Consider the following 23,546-nt stretch of genomic DNA (forward strand, 5'->3'; position numbering starts at 1 on the left):
TGATGACAAAGATCCTTCCTTTTGACTCCCTTCCTATAGTTAACGAAACACCGTTTAAAAGACTTCACTCAGAATAATCACCACTAAGACTAGGCAGGGGGTGGATAACCAAGATAGATTTAATCAAAGATGTGAAACTCATTTTCCTCAGAAAAAAAAATTTGTCTACACAATTCTCTCTCCAGCCGTAATCATTGAAACATCAGTAGATCATTTAGCCTTATTTATCAGTGCAGGAATCATTGCTCATATTCAGTACAACAAAAGTGCTAGAACAAAAACTTGAAGACCAAGAAGAAAAACAATGACTTAAGTGACACAGTACAAAGTCCATGAACAATTGAGTACAAAGGATTAGAATCATAAGGCAAACGGGTACAAAAGATGGCCTCATATGTAGGCTTTTTCTGTCTTTTTTAAACAAAGCCAATTTATAATTATTTACAGTAACAATTAATAAAATATGCTCCTATATTTACTATAGTTATTGTGTTAACTGAAATCTGCATCTTAGAAGAAAAAAAAACAAAAACAAACCTTGAGACCAAAAAAGATCTCTGTTTGAAATGCTGATTGGTCAATATTCTAATATTGACTGAATAGGGAGGCTTTGTGAACCCTAAAGTGCATGTGAAGCTATTGTGTTAAACTGATTCTGAACAGATCACATTTTGCCACAGGGAGCAATGATTGGTTTGTAGGAATCAAAGATTTAGCATCCATTATAGGGTTCACAAAGCCTCGTTCTCCCATCACAATGCCAACCGTCCACAGTGCTTAGATCGGTGTTAAAGATTCTGTGAGTCTGCTGGTAGCTGAGGAGAAATGTGCCACCAGCTCAGCGTACGAGCCAGAGCAGGGAGAGGAGAAGGAGGGAGGCTCCTATTGGTCTTCGTCACTGCCCCTGCCGTTGCCTAAGCTGCTCTTGTGTACCTCCAGCTCCTCTGCACTGATCATGGCCGGGTTGATGGCCGCGTACCTTGTGCCGTGGAATTGCCGCAAGTGAATCTGCGGAACAATACAAATTCTTTAAAAGCCCAGTACGGATCATTATGCACACCTGGATTGACTACAAAAGCACACATGCGTAACCGGCAATCAAAAGACAAACATCACAAACATTTGAACAGCTGAGGGGGAAAAATAAACTCATACAAAGCAGACGTTAATCAGACTGAAAAGCCAAGGCCTTCCCTGTATGATACTGCAAGAATACAGAACACAGGCTCTGGTGAAAACTCCTGGGGTAAAATGGTGGAAGACAGGCAGACTCATACAGAATTCAACGGAAGCAAGGAACATGGACACTCACTTGTACGTACAGATTGACCTCGGCACTTCTGCAAAGGTAGGGGAAGTTTCCTCCCGTCTTCAGATGAGCTCGTCTGGCATTTGGATAGAGTTTATACATTTCCTCTTTCGCTTCATGTGAAAGCGCACTCTGATCAAACACCTTCAAAGAGAATAACAGCCATCCGTTGCACATACAGCCAAACTCACAGAACAAAAAAGAATAATATAGTAGCAGACATAATTTGCTAAATAAGGTTTACTGCCTTGTACCTAAGGCATTAACAGTCCAAACTAATCCAATCCAAACAAATGTTAGACCTGCCAGCTGCATGTTGACTAAGGCTCAACAAAAATAACATTGGTCTTACATCAATAATGGTCACTGTGACATCTTTTATTTTGTGCGGCTCCACGTAAGAATTCTGACAATTCAGGGTCAATCTCGAAGCCAGCTCGCTCTGGTTCAGGCTCTCCAGCTGGTTCCCAAGCAACAGAGTAGAACATGCATTTTGTCAACAAATCAGTCGTAAAAAAAAAGTTTGCACACCCTCTGCCTTACATGCAAGTTATATTCATTACCCATGATCCTGAGCTGAAGAACACCATGTCCCCCCTCCACAGTAATAACCCCAGATTTCAAACATTACTCACTTTGACTTTTTAAGTGAAGACCAATTTATTAAAATGTATTTAATATACATGTGAAATCTTTTGCATCAATGGCACTTTTCTGAATGATACTGCAACAGATCACAGAAGTCACATGAGTAGGATGGGTGTGTGTAATGGATCGACTGAACCATCAATCTTACCCGATCAACCATGAAGTCAATAGCATCTGCCATTTTTGGATCGACTGGTCCCTTTGCAAAATTGCCAAGGACAATCTTCTTTAACATGAAGGCAGGCATCAGCCAAAAACTGTAACAACAAGTAAACAATGTATAAAGCTTCGGTGTACACGCAGCTGGCTTTCCAATTGATCCCGAAGGAGTTGAATGGGGTTGAGGTCAGGGCTCTATTCGAGCCAAGCAAGTTCTTCCACATCTTTCTCAACAAAACCATTTCTATATGGACCTCGCTGTGTGCCCGGCGGCATTGTCATGCTGAAACCGGAAAGGCCCTTCCCCAAACTGTTGGGGCAGCACAGAATCATCTAAAATGTGATAGTATGCTGTAAAATGTGATTGTAGCATCAAGATTTGCCTTCACTGCCTTCATTGGGCCCTAGCCCAAACCATGAACAACAGCCCCAGACCAAGGGGTGTCCAGATACTTTTGGTCACACACACACACAGAGTTCATTTTACCTGTTTGCTGTCCATGTCTGGTTAAAGATGGATGTGTCACTAAAGGAATTGCACAGGATAAGAGAGTGCACTCTGGGGGATTTGTGCGTACACTCAGCAAACTTCTGGGCCAAATAACCTCCTAAAGAAGCACCAAAAAGGTGAACCTTTGATAGTAAAAATGAAAAATTGCCAGTTAATTTAATGAAACACTCTAAATGTAGTGGATTATCATTTTCGTAAGGTCTGCATAATCACAAAAAAGTCAAAACATCAAACCTTGTCCAGCTGTAAGTGATCGAGTAGCTTCCTGAATCCATCACAAAATTCCAGCAGGTCCCAGTAAACCGGATATTGGAGCTGAGGAAAAAAATAGTACAATTTAGATGTGCCTGACTTGAGTTGGACAACCTGTGGTAATATTCCATGACTCATTTGTCATTTATGGTATACTAGAAAATAGTATCCGAGTAATGATATCCTTTCTTGACAAGAAAGTGAATTTCTGTGAAACTGTTCCCTCAATTTAAAATTTCTATAACATTTTTACAAAAAAAAAAAAAAAAAAAAAACATTTGAGTTATTAGTACTTCTTACATTAGGACATACCCCAGTTTTGTATTATCATTCCGGTAGTGGACTGTAGACAATGTTCCGCTACTTACCCAAAAAAAAGCCCAAACTATGAATTACACAAGATGTCCTTAGGAAAAGATAATACTGCGTAAATAAACATAATACATCTGCAGTCATATTCAGAACCTTCATCAAGTTGTTGCCATGGTTACAAAACTACAATTCAAATACAACCCAGTGAATAACACAAGGCCATAAATGTCAGTGCAGTGGGCGTTGAGAGCAGCACTCACCGAGATTACCCTGTATCCCCAGCCTGTCAGTGCCAGAAGCTGCTGGAAGAACACTTCAGCTGTCCCACTGACTGGAGGCAGGAAGATGATGGGGCATCTAATGCTTTTGGGCCCAGCATCATACAGGGACCAAACCTTGCTGTCATCATCATCCACAATTATCTACAAGTAAACAGAGTCAACTAAACAACTAAAGCACTCACACCAATGAAATACCATAACATACCATTTATTTTTCTAATGCTAGGGTAACTACAGAGGTTAAGTATGAAAAATGGGGGGGGGGGGGGGGGGGGGGGGGGGGGGGGGGTGACGGTGACATTTTGAATATTGGTAGGTACTTTTATGACAAAGCCTTTCACAGTGCTTCAAAATTTACAATTTCCCAATGGCTCTAACAGTTGCAAATCCCATGCAAATTTAAATTAGAATAACACGTGAGCAAATACTTTAAAACAAACTGCCTATACAAGAAGATCAGTACCACAGGGAAAAAACATGTCTAATAGAGCAGGACTCTGCAAGCATATAAAACATGTTGTGCGGTCTTAAATGCAACCATAGGATAATCTACCCTTATTGCCATCTTTAATCAATTTGCTAACGTCAATTAAGAAAAGACCATTTAAAACTTACTCTTCTAAGTGGAACTGTGCTTCTGAACCAGTTGTAGTCAGGAGATACTCTTATCTCCTCCATGTCTGGGGCAAAGGACCTTGCACATTAACTAGCATTTAAGACAACAATAATGTTAACAACTAAATAATTTTCAAAATAGTTTTAAACAAGACCAGGTCAAAACCTAGTACATGGCTGGAACGGCCGACCAATGGTGTAACTTCATAACTCGACCGACCAACTTCATCACTCAGTCACAAACATTCGCGTTTGTAGGGCTGGCCACGCTGTTGCGGTCCAGCCAAAAATACATAGCCTAGAAGATTAAATTGGGCCTCTGTCAGCCAAAACCAGTGCTTGTATGTGAGGACCAAAATGTTATCTTGAGTAAAAGAAGTTTCACACATAAGATTAGGTGCAACTCGTTTTATTTTACTGGCCCATGACTTGGCTCCATCTTCATTCAAAATAGTGAACTGCGATCAAAGATAATACGGAAATTATATAAACATCACATTTTATTTCCTTTCTTTTAGTTTTAGTTAGTTTGGAAATGTTAGCCTCTCCTTGTTACGGTTAAAAAACAAGTTAGGAGAAAACAGTTTTGTAATAGCAATACTAACGTTAGGCCAGTAAAATAATTAAAGTAAAATTTATGGAACTGAATTAGCCAGCCAGTAAATGAATTAACCAGCTGACAAGCCTAATGTCTACAACCTTTATAGTACATATAGCCAGTAGTTGATAACGTTAGCTATTTAAACTAGCGTTAATTACTACAGGAATAATAACATCTCCCAATCCACAGAATGTGTTGCATCTAGCTAACAGCATTTATGTGTTAGTTGTCTTCCACTTTCACGCAAGATTATTAGGTCTGACAATCATCCGACGATAATCTAAATACAAGATAGTCGACATGAGACCACGGTTAATGCAGGCTATGACGAACTAGTCAGTCAGCTCGTTCTAACTAAGCTTTTAGATACCGAACGTTACTAGTTAGTAACGTTGATTATATTATAGAGATAACATAAACATTAGCTAGCTAGCCAAGTTAGATACACCGCCACATTTTCATAAGATAAAAGTTAGCTAGCTGCTGTTGTCTTAATTGCAAGGTAAATATTAAGTTTACAGCAAAAACATTTGTTTAACAAAATAACAAATGATAGTGAAATACATTTCTTGTTATTTACCACATCATTCTGTCCGATGGATAACCACGTACTAGTGCCCGGACGCCAGCTAATTACCGTTCTATTCCTTTCACACACTATTGCAAATCATATGACATTTTTGCAGCTACTTCCGGGCTGAGCTTCCCCCCCCCCTGTAACGTCACAGCTTTCCTGAAACGCACTCTTTTCTGATTGGTTTAGTGCACATGTGACACAGTTTAGACTCAGTTTGGGCTCCAAAGATAAAATGTTTCTTTTGATATTTGTACAATTAAAGCTACCGCACTGAGGGAAGAATGTCCTAAATCGCTCCCTAATCAGTATAAATTAGTTTAACTGCTCCTCCGCTTTGCGCGTTTACACCGAACAATTGAATAGTGTTCCACCCAAATGGCAACTGACCCACGTGTCTCCGGGGGGTGTGGCAATTAAACCCTCCCTAGTCATCTTTTAATTAAGGTAGATCATAGCTGAGCCTGAGCCCAAAACAATCACCCCAAAACATATTCAGCCGCGTTTCCACCGCAGGAACTATACCCCGGAACTAGGAACCTTTTGAGGAACTCAGTGCGTTTCCACCGCAGGAACTAGGGTCTAAATTTAGTTCTGGGGGCTTTGTTTTACCCCCCAAAACGTTCCTGCTCGGGGGGTAGTACTTTCCGAAAGTACAGGAACCTTTTGGGTGGAGCTTGCAGCGCTGAACATTTCTGATTGGTCGAGTACTCGCAGCATTTGTGTTGTATTTATTTTCCGCCATTACCCGCCATGTTTGAAAATATGCAGCGGCAAACCAATTTATTTTCATAATAACTTCAAATCAAACTTGTATGTTATGCGGCGCAGTAGCCTACTTTTGGTTATAGCCTGTCAACGTCTTGGAATTATAACGTGTGCTCTTCTGTTCTTTTCTTGCTTTAGTATTCGTTTTATAAAATGCTAAGCATTCGTGCTGGGACAGCATATTACGTAGGGTACCAAAACATTCAAACGGATTAATTCGGTTGCTGAATATTTTCTTCCGGATTTTCTTTGTTAGCCCGTTGTAATTGACTCAAAACGTTTGATACAGTTATGTGAGGTATGCGGTAGTTCTGCATAATTAACATTGGTGATACAGTACAAGCAAACTGGAAATCACCATCCGCACTTTTTATCCGGGTAAAATAACAGGTTAATTCTAGTAATCTTCCCTTTAGCTTTTTCAGACTGCCGTAATTTTACTCAATTTTACTGGCATTTTTCAATTCCACGAAAAGACCAGGAAGACTATGGACTAATTTATGGTGCATGGTTCGCAACTGGAGGGCACACTTCGCTGCTCGGCTAGCAGTAACTTCGAAGGAAAGCAAACGGTAGGCTAGCTGTACCACTACTAATTTACATTTTCACGCAAGTCCGAGTTTTCGTTCTATTCTTGTCATTTTGCCATTAGCCTATATGCAATTGACGACGAGAAAGTAACCAAACAGCAAATTGTTTACAACGTGTGCATGTTTTCTGCTGTTGTTGCCAGTTATACATATAAATGTGAATGCATTCTGTCGCTTCGGATGTCAAGACATGAAAGCGAATGTTCGCATAAAAACACAATGAATGTGTTTGAGAGGATATATGAAAATCAATAAATACAAAAGTAACCATATATAGTCATTGTTGGTAACCCGTTGTATAAGTGGAATAAACCCCTCCGGGCTGTCCCGGTTATTAGAAAATAATGTAGGCTACTTCGGTGGTAGTATGGAGTTACGGAAGAAATCATATGACAGATGGACCGACGACAACGTTGCTTTTTCATACGTCAGTGGGCTAATTTGCCTAATCTTCGCGGTACTTTAGACCCCGGTGGAAACGCAGACTGAAGGAACCTTTTAGTTCCTGGTAAAGTAGTTCCTGGGACTGAAAGTTCCGGGTAATTTTGGTGGAAACGCGGCTTTCCTGATCGTAGCCACTTGAAGGATTTGCAGTGCACTCTTCATGACATTAACCTCTCACAAAGAAGTGTTGCAACAAATGGGTTATAAAAGACAGGAAATTGAACTATTTGCTGTTTGATAAAATATGAAGGAAAAGTGTGTTTCATATCTTATAATAAAAAAGCCTCTGCCTCCTTCCTTACTGCTGCTGTTTACTTTTCTTGCCATAGCAATCGACAGAAAGACGTCTGAGCTGTCTGTCAGCCTGCCTGCTCTGTTTTATCCTTGAAGTGTCATCAGAACATATCTACCGGGGGACATCTCCTAAGGCTCACCTAACCATTTTCATGAGTCAATCCTGACTGAATTGGCAAAAACAATACATATCTAATCAACATTCTGGAGAGTACACTGTCCTTTCATAAACGACAGTGTTTATTTATTTATTGTTAGGTTTACCCAATTTCATTATAAAACATGCCTCTTTATGATGATGATTATTATTGTTGTTGTTGCAGTTGTTGTTGCAATGCAGTTTGTGCAGATAACACTGAAATCTTACAGAAATCTGTGAATAATAATTGAATAATTCAAATAAATAAAAAGTATTAATGCATACAGCCAACAGGGATTTTGAAATACTATGACAGGTAGTTTCTTTATTATAAATTGGACAAAGACTTACAAGGAAATAAAAAGTGAATGTAAACAGCAAATACCATGAAATAAAACGCACACACACACACACACACACGTTTTAAATGCCATAAATACATCCATCCATCATCTATACCCACTTATTCCTGGTCAGAATCACAGGAGGTGCTGAAGCCTATCCCAGCATGCACTGGATGAGAGGCAGGAATACACCCTGGACAGTTTGCCAGTCCATCGCAGGACACACACACTGATCACTCACACACTCATACCTATGGGGCAATTTAGACTCTCTAATTAACCTAACCTGCATCTCTTTGGACTGTGGGAGGAAACTGGAGTGCCTGGAGGAAACCCACACGGACATGGGGAAAACATGTAAACTCCACACAGTTAGGTCCCGGCTGAGATTTGAACCAAGGACCTTCTTGCTGTGAGGTCCATTGCACCACCGTCCTGCCCACCATAAATAGATGTATACCTATGTTTATAGTCACCTCAAAAGAGAACTTGTAAGTTCTCAATTTACAGTTTAAGAAATTAGAAGCTGTTAATGCCTAAAAAGCAGAAATCAGCTTTTGTTCAGGTGCTCCTTTTTGCCATCTAGTGGCCAAATGAAGTACTGCCCTTAACATGGGGAGGCATAGACAATAATTAATTTATAGTGTTGCTTGAAACTGTTTTATCTTTTGAAACTTTGGTTTCCTCGGTACATAACTTGGGGTGATCCTAGAATGGACTATAGGTCTATTATATCATGACCTGCATAGTTTGTGTAATGCAAAGAAAGTATGTAAACATATCAATTCTCTCAAGTCATTTATTTATTGAGAATGCTTCGACCTCTCAACATAAACAATATGCATTTTCGTTAAATTAATAAAGGGGAGTGACAGTGACATAATATTCTGCTGCCTTAAACAGTGCATTAGGCTCCATGTATTTTATGTCTCCATTAACTCGCAGAATTAGTTTAAAAAAAATTTATTTAAAAAAACTTAGAATAAAAACATTTGGCATTTTGTGCACCGGTGAATAATCGAATACCAGCGCATGGGGGCAGAATGTATCAAGCTGTTCATACAAATATTGTTGTCTAACCAGCTAACGATATAACATTCGAATCTTCAATAATAACCATAAACTATGTGGCTGACCTACTTCGTAACAAGCAGCGCTTACATCACTTCGCGATTTGTGCTGTCACACACAGACAAGAAAACTGCGTTTTGGGAGTTTACCAATGCGATCTGTACTGTGTGACATTGGAACTAGTCTACACATGCCAACCGGACCTGGAGCACTCTGCGCGAGTTCTGTTCTCACCGTGACTCAACGAATTTATTTAGTCTGATTGTGTATGGTTGGTTCCTCTCGCGGATTTACCCGTAAGTTAAGTACAACAGTAGCCTAGCTAGCGATCCAGAAAATGTGTTGCCTGTGTTATTATTAGCTAGCTATTCGCCAACTAGACGATAACATGCCGACAGAACTAATTTGAATTGGATTCTGCAAATTACAATCTCTCCCAATACCGTGACGATTAATAATATTTAGCTTTGATCATTTTCTGATACAAGATTGTTTGCTTGCTTGTTTTGATATTCTAATCCGTTACTCTGTTTTCACAGGCTTGGGCCTACCAACACATTTCAACATCACACGGTATTTGCGGAACAGAACGTACCCTACGTTACCGTAGCTACCATTTTTGCTACAGTGTAGCTGGCAAGCTAACACGGCTTCGAACATTTCTGAACAAATTTATTTGTTAATTGTGGCTGGACCCTTGTTAGTGAAAAAATGTCCTGCACGTGCGCATCTGCGGCGAGATTACTCATAAATTCAGCACACAAAGGTGAGTAACCCAGTTCTCCAGTTGTGTAGCTCAACTTTTACCTGATACCGTTAGCTAGCTGGCTAGCATTGTGTTGTAGGCAGGGGGTAGGCCCCTGACGTTAGCTAGGTTGGTAAATATGACATTTAGTTATGGGTTGAATGCGATTGTCAGTTGTTTGACTAACTTTTGCATGGATGTTAAATGGCAATTATTGGAAGATCTGCGTACCTTAGTACATAGTTCGTTCGCTAGCCTGTAACGTAGGCTGTAGCTTGTCGTTTAGCGACAACCTTGTCGGGTAAGGCTATAGTACTTGCTCGTTAGCTAGTCTTTTGATTATGGGACAAGAGTAATAACAGTTATGCATGCAGCGCTAGCTAAATTACAGGCCTCTCTATGTGAATGTAGATTTGAAAGCAACCGTATCCAGTATGGAATATTAATAAAATATTTTGGACAAACCCAGATTATTTACAAATGTACAGTTCTCTCGATGCTTTCATAAGTACTCTTTCAGTAAAGTTAGAATACGTGTTTAGTAATGCAGACCACGATTCAGTGTCAACCAGTGCCTTGTTGCCAATTTTCATAGTTACATAAACTAGCTGTACTTAAGATCTTTGTAACTTGTTTCTGGCTAACGTTACATAACGCATGCATGCTCTCACACACGGATACATACACACGTACATACATATATGCATACATGGGTCTCAGGCCTGAAACATCCAGATACCAAATCCATTAAATTCTTACTTTACTCTTTTATGTGGCCTTTGCCATTTTGTTTCCTAATACAGGTTTCTCAGTCTTGTGCCCCCTAGCTTATTAAAATGGTATACATTTTTTTTTTAGTAAAAGCAGATTTTAGCGAATACTGATTTTTGTATTATGAGGCATCAGTTGGCAGTTATCAGTCTTGATGTTAAATATTTTGATCGTGAAAATGACACTATTACACACGGGGCTGTTCTAGAGAAGTGCATATCAGATCAGTAGTTACCAATGTAACTTAAAAAGACCTTTTATAAAAAGATTTATTATGGCTAATGGGCTCATTTCTTGGTGTTTCAGGATTCACTTGCTCTCGGGTTCAGTTGTTTGCATTTGGTAGACCGAGTTCTCATGAAGTTCATCTGACTCGAAGAGTACCTGTGAGGTCATTCTCAGAGACCGCAGTGTATTTTGCATCAAAAGATGGAACAACGAAAGATGGCTCAGGAGATGGAAAGGTATGCATGTTCATTTTTTTTACCTCATGCCATAAAAGAGTATTCTTTACATAAATAACCAGTGACTGCCATCTGGGAAATGTTACGATTCTTGTGATATCTTCTGTTTTAAAATATGTAAACTACTTTCCTTATTGGTGTTTAGATAGAAGGGTTTTTTTTGGAATTGTGTTCCATGTCTGCTCTTGCCTTGTTACTAAGCAGAAGTCTTTGAGTGAGGGAGCAGGGAAGAGATCTGCAAGTTCAGGAAGCTCTGGGAAAGGAGGCAGCCAGCTCCGCTGCCCGAAGTGCGGTGATCCCTGCACTCATGTGGAAACATTTGTCTGTAAGTGCTTTGAAGTGTGCCTGAATTAGAAGGGGTTTGAAAAATGGTTACAGTTTCTTTTCAGTGCCTCTTGCATGTGAAGGCCTTGCACAAGTTGGTGGAGAATATCGGACTCTACTAGGTCATCCCTCTTGGACAAATTGTATGATTCTAAAAATAAATGTCTTGCATAACATACTGATGGTCAGATGGACACTTCTGCAGCAGTCAGTTAACAACTGTAATCACTTTGTCAAGTCCAGCACTCACAGACACATATGTATGTGTGTGTGTGCGTGTGTGTGTGTGTATGTGTATAACTAAGTATGTTAACGTCCTCAGGAGCAGGTTCTTTACTGAATATTTAAAATTTTTAGACTCCATGTACAATTTTATTTGTCGTCCAACTATACTCAATATGGCATGTGAAAAAAGGATACCATGACAGTTCACAACAAAGTAACTGAATCACAATTTTGTGTAGTTCCAAGGATTTGTTTTTGATTTTAAAAAATCTTTCACTTTTCCAGCTTCAACACGCTTCGTGAAATGTGAGAAGTGCCATCACTTTTTTGTGGTGCTCTCTGAAACTGACTCAAAGAAAGGTCTGAATAAAGAGCCGGAATCTGCTGCAGAAGCTGTTAAACTAGCCTTTCAGCAAAAGCCACCACCGCCTCCAAAAAAGGTAGGTGAACACTAAAAAAAGGTTTAAAAAAGCAAGACTTTTCCACCTTAGTAAGGTGCAATTAAGTAAAGAAAAACCCTTATCTGTTGAGCAAAACCTCTGGAACATGTTATCTTATTTTCAGTTGCACCAGATTTTCAGAATTTCTGATTGTCTGAATATGTCTGGTTGAGTCACACATTTGAGTTACACATTACCATTTTTATTATTTATTTATTTTTTTTGTCTTTCAGATCTATGCCTACCTCGATAAGTACGTTGTCGGCCAGTCCTATGCAAAGAAAGTGCTAGCAGTGGCTGTGTATAACCATTACAAGCGCATTTACAACAATATCCCAGCTGGCCCAAGACAGCAGGTTGAAGTGGAGAAGCAGACCTCCCTCACACCACGAGGTTGGTAGTCACTGTCGTGGTGGTGTCAAAATAAACACTTGGAAAAAAGCTCTATATTGATGGATGTGCTGATGTTTTTTGCTGCTTGTTTTAATACATGGGTTCTCAGCCTTGGTCCTGGATGACCGCAGTGTCTGATAATTCTTGTTGGTACACGGCATTTAATTTATCAACTGAAGCACTTTATTACAGTTAACCCTCCTCACCTGATTTCTTGAGTCAGAACTTATTGCTGATTTTAAGGTGAAAATGATACCCCCACGCACCCTGTGGCTCTTGGATCAGCATTGAGAATCCCTGTGTTAATAAATGGATTCTGAATTTGGATAGCAATGTTTACTCTTAGGTTTCTGTCATCTAACAAATATGTCTGATGCAGCTTTCTCCATTCATTGTCAGTAGCGATTTCATACATTACTGTGTGGGAAAACATTGGATGTCTGAAGCCATGCATGTGATTGTCAATTGTATATTTTTATCAAGAGTGGGAGAAGTCTGTCATGGACACCTCATTTGCTGGGCTTTCATGTATTTTGCGGATAAATTTTGTGTTTGTCACTGTCAGATGTTTGTGCTTTTCGTTTTGTTTTTTGTTTTTATTTTTGTTTTGGTTTTTTTTCTGTGTAAAAGTGTCTGGCTGTTTTCTTTTTTCTGAATTATACACAAAACCCTAGTTTCTCACCAGTATTCTACTTTTAACTTTATATGTTCATATTATTTAAAAACCACACAGGTTGTTTTAAGGTTTAGTGTTCTATAACATTGATGGTTGAAATTTTGTCAGTGTGGCTTGTAACTGAAGTTGAAAATGGAAGGCTGTAGGCTTGATTGCAGGATGGGACATTACTTCATTTGTAAAGTTCTGTACGTAAATTTAATCAAAAACAATTAATTGATAAACAGGGTAGCCGTGCAAGTCGCCCTGGATAAGATTTCTAATGTAATGTAGATTCCTGAAAGACAAATATGTCCCACCTGTAATGTAAAGGAAGAATGAATTAATTCTCTGTGGTTTTGCATTTTTTCAGAGCGTTTGGTAAGAACAGATACCTTTATCTGTGCACGTGCTGCCCCAGACGTGAGGTGACTTTAAAAACTCTAGATCCAGCATGTGCTGTTCCCACCCTAATTTGGAATGGTTAAATATCTGCAACCGCGTCCACATTCATACGCAAACCCCACTACTGATTGGGGAGAGTCTAGATATCCGCAGTTCTTCCCCAAAACACGTTGGCTAAGCTTTCAAAGTTTGGAGTCGGAGGAAGACCTTTTTATATGCGGCTTTGACGTAATCCACAGACACTCTATCGACTAGCAGGGGTTTGCTAGAGAGCACGGACCCCTAGCTGATTGAATCTTCCCATACCCTAGGCGATGAAATCAGCATTTAGTTGCACATCGCCTTATGGAACTACTGGTCCGGATTCGATCGGAAATCATGGGGCTCATCCATGCATTGCAGCGTGGCGGCCTTAACAGGATGAGCCACCCAGCAGTGCCCTCAACCAGACTTTCAGGTCTCCATAGCAAGAACGCTGTCAGTACTGCCACACAAGCACAAGGCTATATAAAAAAAAATTGTACTTCCTTCTGCATTTGCAGGCTGTTGGACTCCTCTTTGTGATTTGGCATTTGTACAATCGATTATAATGTGTAAAATGTCATTTTCAGTTCATTCTTTTTCGTGTATTATGGAAACAAGTGGTAGTAGTGCTTATGTAGGGAGGTTCAGTGGAGCGTCCTCTTCTGACAATGGCTTTTGTGGAGGCAGAAGTAGTTTGATAGTGCTCTTTTGATATGACAACTTTCATCCTTTTTCTGTAGAGCTAGAAATAAGAAGACGTGAAGATGAATACAGATTTACAAGTAAGTGATTATCTCTCATGCCCTATATTTGTAGATTGTTAGATGTTAACCGAGGTTACAAGACTAGAGTACGCTCCAGAGTGGCACGCTAAGCAACTACCCTTCCGAATTAGGTGCTTTTCATTTTTTAATTAACTAATCTTTGTGTTGTACAAATGCCAAAATCCTATGCCTTTCAGCACAGCCATGCAGTAATGACCTGATCCTGAATGAATAATTCCACCTAAAATCAGAATCAAAATGATGAACTAGAATTTTATGGTGCAAAAAAAGTTAAAACGTGCAAATATTCTTTTGCTGTGTGGTTGCACAAGTGCAAAAACTGCACAGGAATAATTCCATTCAAAGTGCTTGCTGCTGCCTTTCTCGATCATGTGCAGGCAGAAATATGAAGCATCCCAGTGACCTAGTTTATCCATCTTCTCTCTCTGTGCAGTAACTTTACACTGTGCAGGACATAATTATTAATAGCTTGAACTTTAACCTGTTGTCAACATCATGTCACCTCCAACAAAAAACAAGGTTGTAATGGCTACTAAACATGACCACAGAAGAATACTTGTGAGGGTTCAGGGCAATAAAAACATGTAGCACTTTGAATTAGGTTTATGAATCTGCATAATTCTGCCTTGAAAATAAAAGGGTGAAATATGCCAATTTAGTCATTATCACCTACTTTGAATATTTGTCTCCTCTCTGCAGTGGCCTGGAATGTAACAATGCTATCTCAGAGTTGCTTGAATTAAATAAAAATTTCTTCTATATTTGTATGATGCTGGGAACATAGTAAGCTAAACAATTTAAGGTACTGAGTACCAGGGCTGGGGTTCCTTTTCTTAATTCATGTGCTCTTCCATTGTGTCTTTGTGCCTGTTTATGTGAATGTGAGGTGCTGTAATCATTTGTGAAAAGTTCCTGTCATGTTTCTTAGCAGTATTGTATAATAGAAATCACTTTCACAGAAGTCATGAGTAAAGTAATGGAAGAGCCGCATCTGCATTTCGATCTGCCCTTTGTTAGAGGCTCTTAAAATGTACTTTTATTTTTTTACCTAAACTGTATCTCTAATAATGCCCTGAGGTGATTCTGCTTTACCTGTGTGTAATGTTTGTGTAATGTTCATTATACAAATTTGTGTCGTCTTTCTTTCTCAATTTCAAAAATTTCAGTTGTGTTATTGAGTACATGGATTGTTTTATAAAGATATTACTTCTACATACAGTAGAAGTGGGTAATGTAAATTCACAAGGGAACAACTGTTTCGCCAGTTATGTGCTTCTGTGTCTTCTGAGGCAGTGTTGAAACTCAGAGCCGAATGGCGTATTCTTTCAAAACCACAAGCATCCCACCCCAAAGTAAAATATTGTATGGGGTTAGGAAGCTGCTCGTGCATTTTGCTGTCCTTTTGAATATAACAATTATTTTTTCTTTTTCATTTTGAAGTAAAGCTGGCTATTTTGAAAGACAAATCCCATACAATGCCATCAAAGCATTGTAACGCGGTGATATTCTATGAACTGCTAGGGCTTTGATGAAGAGGAGATTGAGCTCACCCTGGAGGTCGACTGGGGAGTAAAAACATGGAGGCAGAAATGAGGAAATGTGTGTGTGTCTTGAGTGTATTCTCCCTGCCGTGTAGTCTTGTCAAACTGGCGTCCTTTTAGTTTTGTGAACATTGTGTCCTCCTCTTGTTTCAGAGCTGCTGCAAATTGCTGGAATCAGTCCCCATGGCAATGCCCTTGGGGCCTCCATGCAGCAGCAGGTGAACCAGCAGACCCCACAGGAGAAGAGAGGAGGCGAGGTCCTGGATTCCAACCACAGCGACATTAAACTGGAGAAAAGCAACATTGTGCTGTTGGGCCCAACAGGATCAGGTGAGATGTAGCATGGTTTAAGTGGGGTATTCCCTCATTTGCTTTCCAGAGTGACCTTTTATGTTGATGCTTTTAAATTATTCCATTTGTCATCAACAGGGAAAACCCTTTTGGCTCAGACCCTCGCGAAATGCCTGGATGTCCCCTTTGCCATATGTGACTGCACCACTCTGACCCAGGCCGGATATGTGGGCGAGGACATCGAGTCTGTGATTGCCAAGCTGCTGCAGGATGCTAATTATTCAGTTGAGAAAGCACAGCAAGGTGGGTCTGGGGTTATTATATTTGTGTTCTCAGTAACACTGAAGTTGTATTGAAGTTATTATTATAGGGCGGCAGTGTAGCACAGTGGCTAAGGAACTGGGCTTGTAACCGAAAGGTCATAGGGTCGATTCCCAGGTAGGTCACTGCCGTTGTACCCTTGAGCAAGGTACTTAACCTGCGTTGCTTCAGTATACATCCTGCTGTATAAATGTATACAATGAGAAAATGTTATGTGAAAGTTGTGCAAGTCGCTCTGGAAAAGAGTGTTTGCTAAATGCCTGTAATGTAATGCAATTTATTCGAGATTTTATTACACATTGTAATTATAGTGTCACATTGTCCATTTATAATAATAAAGAGAATAAAGGAACATTGTTCAAAACATTATAATGATTAAGAGCAGTTAAAATATGTGGTATTTAATTATACTTTTCTTCCTTTGTAGGCATAGTCTTTTTGGATGAAGTTGATAAAATTGGAAGTGTCCCTGGAATTCATCAGTTGAGAGATGTTGGCGGGGAAGGTGTACAGCAAGTCAGTATATGAAATATCATACTTAACCATGTTGCAACTGAGGAGTGGATGACAAACATATTTTTGGAAGGGTTCCCAAGTGCCAGTCAGAAAAGGCACTTACCACAGGCACAGATTGGGCCTTGTACCCAATGTATGTGACAGTTCTGAGTCTGGACTATGTCATTGGTAGATTGGGAGTCTGTAGCAGTGGGGCATATTTTGGTTTCATTCTGCCAGGTGTAGGGTTAATTTACGTCAGTTAGGGTTGCTCGGGTTACCGCACCATTAGTTTCTTTGATAGATTTGCCTGGCACACACAGGTTAACACCTACCATCAGTAAGAGATGCTAGTGAACTAATATTACTGCAGGATGTTGAATTGTGAAATGATCGATTCTGTACAATCTTTTTCTTGGTGTCAGTGCTGATATTTTGTCTGCTTTGGTTGTCCTTTGTTAGGGTTTACTCAAACTTTTGGAAGGTACCATTGTCAATGTTCCTGAAAAGAATTCAAGAAAATTGAGAGGAGAGACAGTGCAAGTGGACACTACAAACATCCTGTTTGTTGCTTCTGGTGCCTTTAATGGACTTGACCGAATAATCAGCAGGAGAAAGAATGAAAAGGTGAGTTCCTGCCATCCAGCCACTGATTTTAAACAAGTCTGTTTTTAAATGTTGGATCCAGCATGAAGTGAAAAGGAATCTCAAGGTAAAATTGCCCAGCGTTCGTGGTAATAAGGCGTGGCTGTGCGCTGTTCCCCCTCCGGCTCTCGTGCGGATCAGTACCTGGGCTTCGGCACGCCGTCGAACCTGGGGAAGGGGCGGCGCGCGGCGGCCGCGGCTGACCTGGCCAACAGCAGCGGGGAGGTGGACACGGTGCAGGAGATGGAGGAGAAGGACCGGCTGCTTCGCCACGTGGAGGCCCGGGACCTCATCGAGTTCGGCATGATCCCTGAGTTTGTGGGACGCCTGCCCGTGGTGGTGCCGCTGCACAGCCTGGACGAGGAGACGCTGGTGCGCATCCTGATCGAGCCCCGAAACGCCGTGGTGCCCCAGTACCAGGCCCTCTTCAGCATGGACAAGGTGAGATTCGAGGCTCCACATTTTTATTGCCATATGTAGCTATGTACAATTGAATGCATATGTACAATTGAATGCTTGCTCCCCACTCCCATAGCTAAAAGCAAAAATAAACAAAAATACAAAAGGAAAAAAGTTTGATCCAAGTGAGCTAGTTCCTGTGGCAACCATACTGTACATGTCAAAGCCATAACACTACCTAGTATTCTTTGTCCACAACAGTGGTCTTCTGTGGTCTACCTGGTTGCTTGCTAACTGCTGAGCTGACCAGTGTGTTATTGCTTGTTAATAATGTACCAAACTGTTGATTTTGATACACCCAATGCTGGCCATGTCTGATCAATGTATTCAAATTTTTCAGCCTCAGGATGGCCTGCTTTACTGCCATTGACACTTCTTTGTTTATAATGTTGAGAGATACCAGCAACAGACTCTTGACCTTTTGCTAGCTTTCTTGTACAACACACAGCCGGACAAGAAACAGCTGAGCAGTCAATTGTCCAATTACTTTTGGTACTGTATAAAAAGGTCTGTAATTCCTACACAGATCTCCCGATTTTGGTGCAAATAACCTCAAACGAAAGCGGACAGTCTGCACTTTAACCTTATCTTCATTGTTCCATTTCATGTGCTGGAGGATGGGGCCAAAATAGCTAAAATTGCATCACTGTCCTAATACCTTAGCATGTACACACACACACACACACACACACACACACACACATATATTTAAATATACACTCACCAGCTACTTTATTAGGTACTTGCTAGTACCGGGTGTGGTCTTCTGCTGCTGTAGCCCATCTTCTTCAAGGTTCGACGTGTTGTGCGTTCAGAGATGCTCTTCTGCATACCTTGTTTGTAACGAGTGGTTATTTGAGTTACTGTTGCCTTTCTATCAGCTCGAACCAGTCTGGCCATTCTCCTCTGACCTCTGCCATCAACAAGGCATTTTCGCCGAGAGAACTGCCGCTCACTGGATATTTTCTCTTTCGGGCCATTCTCTGTAAAAGAGATGGTTGTGTGTGAAAATCCCAGCAGTTTATGAAATACTCAAACCAGCCCGTCTGGCACCAACAACCATGCCACGTTCAAAGTCACTTAAATGACCTTTCTTCCCCATTCTGATGCTTGGTTTGAACTTCAGCAGATCGTCTTGACCATGTCTACATGCCTTAATGCAATGAGTTGCTGCCGTAGGGTAAACAAATTAAAGTGCATGATGCTACAAGTGGTCATTATAGTACGATGTACTAGTGAAAGTGCATTGTGCAACGTACAAGTGGGTTATAAGTTATATAAGTTATGAGTTAAGGGTGAGGTGCAAGGGTCCTATACACAGTCCAGTGATTTAGAGTGTTTTTGTGAGCTCATTGTCTGTGTGCTGTACACTTCCTGGATGAAGGGGAAAATATGATTGTGGTATGGGCAGTGCAGATAGTGGTACACTGCCTGAGGGTAGTAACTATTCCTGCTAGGCAGGCACCTCTGGTCTCACACAAATCCACCGAGCAGGCACAGACCAGTCTGGCTGTTTATTTTTTAAAAGATCATTGCTATGGATTCATTTTAACAACTGTGTCTTTTTAAATCACTTCAGTGTGAACTGAATGTAACTCCAGATGCCTTGAGAGCCATTGCCAGACTGGCTTTGGAGAGGAAGACCGGTGCTCGTGGGCTAAGATCGATTATGGTAAGAGCATCATAACTTACAAACATTAAGTGTGTATCTTTAATATGTGTGGGTGTGTGTGCACACATACTCATAAATGTGTATAGGAAAGAAGCAAGGAAGGACACTATAGCGTTGTCGGGTGCAGCCCATGTACCTAATCATCCTGAAGAGTTGATTACCTGAAGAGTACCTGCAAACTGAAACTTCAACTGTTTCCAGGAACTCCTGGGCACAGATGGCATTGGTGTGTGTGTGTGTGTGCACTTCTGCTGAACATGCCACCTCACCACTGTTCCCTCCTGGTGTGCTGTTCTTTTTAACAGGAAAAGCTGCTGCTTGAACCCATGTTTGAAGTGCCACATTCTGACATTATGGCTGTGGAACTCAACAAAGAAGTTGTTCATGGAAAATCAGATCCCCGGTACATTAGGTAAGGCATTTTATACTTTTGCAATGTATGCACTGCAAGCCGATGTCTGTACAATCGTGTGTCGTTTCAACGGTTCTTGTTTTGTTTTCAGGGCACCTGCCAAAGAGTCTGCTGAGGAGGAATATGATTCTGGGATTGAAGAGGAGAGCTGGCCACGACAAGCAGATGCAGCCAACAACTGACATGCTTGTCGCTCATTTCAGGAATTTATTTAAATATAAACATGTAGAATCTTATCCCTTCAGAAAATACGCTGTGGATTTTTTGCAATCCGTCGACAGAAATGTAACAATGTGAGATCAGAAAGAACATACTATAACAGAGTAACAAGGTGATTATGTTTTTCTACAACAAAGGTTCAAACAGAGGACAAACAAAGTTAGGCTTGACCCTGTGAGACCCTGTTTCCATGTATTGGAACAGAATTCTTTTTAGTGTTTGGAGGTGCATTAACCGGGTGACCTACTCTATTCTGTCTTTTCCTGAAAGAGGGACTGTTAACATGTATATCTGTGTAAAGATCAATTAATTTTATTCTTAACAAATTAAGTAGGTAGCTCTATTTTGATTTTGAAGACTCCGTTGAAATGGTTTGGGAACCAAATGGATATAGATGGGATCATAACCTACACTTGAAAAAGTAGAACTAGACACATTCAAGTTTTTACCAATTTAGAAATTACATGTAATGGTCTTTTCATTGAAGTGTTCAAATCTGTACATCAATTTTTGTTTTCATTTTTTGATTTAAACTGGCTTATTGGTGTTAAGCAGTTCTACTGAAATGGAGTTTAAAAGGTCATGCACCTGACAGTAATTTGGAAGTTATGATTTTGTACACTAGCAAATTTCACAGAGCAAATGTTGAAAGCAACATTTTTAAACTGTAAAAAATTGACAGTTCTGCTGCTTAAAAGGGATTTCTCAAAGTTATTCACATATGCATAATTCCAGAGGAAGTACATGTATGCATGTCTGTTGACATTTTAAAGGAACTGGACTGGACAAACCAGCTTTTTAACACTTACACTGGGGGAGTTTGAAAGCTTTTTTTCTCTCCTCCATGTAGTCATGCAGTGTTATGTTTCTTATGGAACAGCCATTTTCTCCTAAGTGTTAAAGCCATTCTGTATCTTCAGGTTGAACCACACTTCAATCCTTAGCAAAGCCTCTACACGTTGGCTGAACACTATATTGTAACTGTACATTCACTTTCTGTTTCTTCTAAAGAAACAGTGCTTTTTTTTTTGGTTTGGAAATTGCTACCTATTCATTTCGATCCAATGCATACAGGTCAAAAAGCAAACTTATTTGCCCTAAAACATTTGTGAACCTCAAGGATTTCTAGATGTGATTGTTTAAAATATGAATAAAGTTGTACATCTCTGTATAAACTAGGCAGCTTGAATGTTTTCTTGATTCTCCTGGAGACATCCATTGTGTACAGCAACTGGACAATGGAAGAGAACAACAGATCACATCTTTGGATAGGTTAATTAAACAAATGACACAAAATAGTAAGACAATAAAAATAGGATTAAATAAGAAAAACAAAAACATTAATACAACCAAACAAATCTCAACAAAAGCACACCTTAAATAAAAAAGCATTTTAAAATTGTGATTTAGAAACCGGATCCGATGGGAATTACCTGATATTCTGTGGAATAGTTCCAGGCAAAAAAAATTAGCCGACCTCAGGTTTTTTAATGCAACTTTTGGGACAGAGTGTCTAGCCGTAGATTACCTTTAGGTCTCCTGTTGGTAATATATGAGCATGTCTTGTATTGAAGAGTCAGTTTATGTTCTGCTTAAAAGTAACAGGATTACAATTTTTAAATCAGTTCTAAAACTAACCTAAAATGTATCCTAAACTGGTGTCATTGATAGCATGTACAAACATAACCTTTTATATCAGAAACAGATAGGCCTAGTTCTTACATTTCAAAGCTGCAGAACGAATTTCTTGCCTTCATTTTGTGTGAATTTACATTTGTCAGGGTCCATTTTAATCCACTCCAATTTGTCAGGAATACTGCTGCAAAGTTCAACACTTTCACCACATTTTTTTTTTTTGTGTTTCCATTAGATGGGAAGTGGAGTTATGATCTTACATTACTAGAAACTAACTGGTTCGCATTTCCATACTCAAGTTCCTACGTGCTAGATCCTGTATTAACAAGACCAGGTTAAAACCTAGTATGTTGCGGGACCAAACCGGCCAACGTCACAGACATGTGCGGTGTAACTTCATCAGTCAGTCATCAGTCACAGACATTCGCGTTTGCAGGGCTGGCCCCGCTGATGCGGTCCAGCCAATAAAAAGGCCTCAAACACCTCATCCGCCTATCGCTTTCTACGGAAAATGTTGTCTGAATATGGTGCTCTAGGTAAGAGTGTCTGTTGAATGTAACGCAAAAATCATTTGCCTGTAGGAAATATGCAAACTGCGTTCCCGTGAGCAGAGGACTACGACCATTTATGAACATTGATATACACTACATTTTCAGAAATATGTGGACACCTGAACTTCACACCCATATGTACTTATTGACAATCTCATTCCAAAACCATGGGCATTAATGTGGACTTGGACCCACCTTTGCTGCTGTAACAGCCTACACACTGGAACATAGCTGTGGGTATTCGCTTCAATTCAGCCACAAGAGGATTAGTGAGGTTTGGCACTGATGTAGGGCATAAGCCCTGCTCTGGCTCGCAATCAGCATACCAAGTCATCCAAAAGGTGTTTGATGGGCTAAAGGTCAGGGCTCTGTGCAAGCCAGTCAAGTTCTTCCCCACCAAATTCGGTAGACCATTTCTTTATGGACCTTGCGTTGTGCACGGGGGCATTGTCACGCTGAAACAGGAACGGGCCTTCCACAAATTGTCGGCCATGGAAACCAATTTCATGAAGCTCTTGACAAACAGTTCTTGTGCTGACGTTGTTTCCAGAGATACAGTAGTTTGGAACTCTGTAGTGAGTGTTGCAACCAAAGACAGATGATTTTACACGCCACACTCTTCAGCACTTGGCAGTCCTGTTCTGTAAACTTATGCGGCCTACCACTTTGCAGCTAAACTGTTGTTGCTCCTATACGTTTGCACGTCACAATAACAGCACTTACTATTGATTGGGGCAGCTCTAGCAGAGCAGATATTTGACAAACTGACTTGTTGGAAAGGTGGCATCCTATGACAGTGCCACATTGAAAGTCACTGAACTCTTCAGGACGAACCATTTTTTACTGCCAATGTTCGTCAATGGAGATTGAATGGCTGCATGCTTGATTTTATGTACCTGTTAGCAATGGGTGTTTATGAAATAGCCGAAACCACTAAATAGAAGGGGTGTCCACATACTTTTGGAAATGTGGTATAAATTCTGCAAATCTGAATCACACGTTTAACTGATAAACATGACAGTTTCAACACAAAAAATCTGAATCCTTTAGAATCCCCAACCTGCTGTATAAAATTTGTCAAACTCCGCCATTCGTCAATTTATCCACGACCGCCGATAAAATGGGGGGTACTGTGCGCGCGCAATCACCGATCCGGATGTAC

General features: G+C 40.3%; 2 protein-coding genes and 1 long non-coding RNA gene across 5 annotated transcripts; 1 reads left to right on the forward strand and 2 right to left on the reverse strand.

Annotated features, from left to right (window-relative positions):
* Positions 1–94: 94 nt before the first annotated feature.
* Positions 95–5,420, reverse strand: spg21 (SPG21 abhydrolase domain containing, maspardin). Of its 2 annotated transcripts, none has more exons than XM_035419157.1 (9): positions 5,269–5,420; positions 4,088–4,178; positions 3,452–3,613; positions 2,862–2,942; positions 2,604–2,749; positions 2,106–2,214; positions 1,662–1,769; positions 1,313–1,453; positions 95–1,008 (listed from the first exon to the last, which is right to left on the reverse strand). In XM_035419157.1, exons 2-9 carry the CDS (start codon positions 4,148–4,150, stop codon positions 883–885), a joined length of 936 nt encoding a protein of 311 aa, XP_035275048.1. In that variant the 5' UTR covers positions 4,151–4,178; positions 5,269–5,420; the 3' UTR covers positions 95–882. The 2 variants fall into 2 exon arrangements, with proteins under 2 accessions (XP_035275048.1, XP_035275049.1); XM_035419158.1 differs by having other exon boundaries at positions 5,253–5,399.
* Positions 5,421–8,882: 3,462 nt separating this feature from the next.
* clpxa (caseinolytic mitochondrial matrix peptidase chaperone subunit Xa) lies at positions 8,883–21,373 on the forward strand. 2 transcript variants are annotated; one of them, XM_035417333.1, is made up of 15 exons: positions 8,883–9,208; positions 9,452–9,678; positions 10,735–10,892; positions 11,097–11,217; positions 11,727–11,881; positions 12,115–12,274; positions 14,099–14,140; positions 15,838–16,014; positions 16,114–16,278; positions 16,724–16,812; positions 17,254–17,418; positions 17,578–17,877; positions 19,475–19,567; positions 19,873–19,979; positions 20,071–21,373. In XM_035417333.1, exons 2-15 carry the CDS (start codon positions 9,624–9,626, stop codon positions 20,159–20,161), a joined length of 1,878 nt encoding a protein of 625 aa, XP_035273224.1. In that variant the 5' UTR covers positions 8,883–9,208; positions 9,452–9,623; the 3' UTR covers positions 20,162–21,373. The 2 variants fall into 2 exon arrangements, with proteins under 2 accessions (XP_035273224.1, XP_035273225.1); XM_035417334.1 differs by lacking the exon at positions 14,099–14,140.
* Positions 21,043–23,517, reverse strand: LOC118227166. The gene is made up of 2 exons (XR_004765188.1): positions 23,445–23,517; positions 21,043–21,429 (listed from the first exon to the last, which is right to left on the reverse strand). It is a non-coding gene; the product is annotated as an uncharacterized LOC118227166 (long non-coding RNA).
* Positions 23,518–23,546: the final 29 nt, after the last annotated feature.

Source organism: Anguilla anguilla, chromosome 5, assembly GCF_013347855.1.
Source record: "Anguilla anguilla isolate fAngAng1 chromosome 5, fAngAng1.pri, whole genome shotgun sequence".
Lineage (NCBI taxonomy): Eukaryota > Metazoa > Chordata > Actinopteri > Anguilliformes > Anguillidae > Anguilla > Anguilla anguilla.

Bases quoted from the DNA above. Each gene is read 5' to 3' on its own strand.
- spg21 (XM_035419157.1), bottom strand. From the start codon at position 4,150: ATGGAGGAGATAAGAGTATCTCCTGACTACAACTGGTTCAGAAGCACA. The intron at 3,614-4,087 runs GTAAGTTTTAAA...GTTTACTTGTAG, and splicing joins GCACAGTTCCACTTAGAAGA to ATAATTGTGGATGATGATGA. The intron at 1,009-1,312 runs GTGAGTGTCCAT...ATTGTTCCGCAG, and splicing joins AGGTCAATCTGTACGTACAA to ATTCACTTGCGGCAATTCCA.
- clpxa (XM_035417333.1), top strand. From the start codon at position 9,624: ATGTCCTGCACGTGCGCATCTGCGGCGAGATTACTCATAAATTCAGCA. The intron at 11,218-11,726 runs GTAAGTGCTTTG...TCACTTTTCCAG, and splicing joins TCATGTGGAAACATTTGTCT to CTTCAACACGCTTCGTGAAA. The intron at 17,878-19,474 runs GTGAGATTCGAG...AAATCACTTCAG, and splicing joins CCCTCTTCAGCATGGACAAG to TGTGAACTGAATGTAACTCC.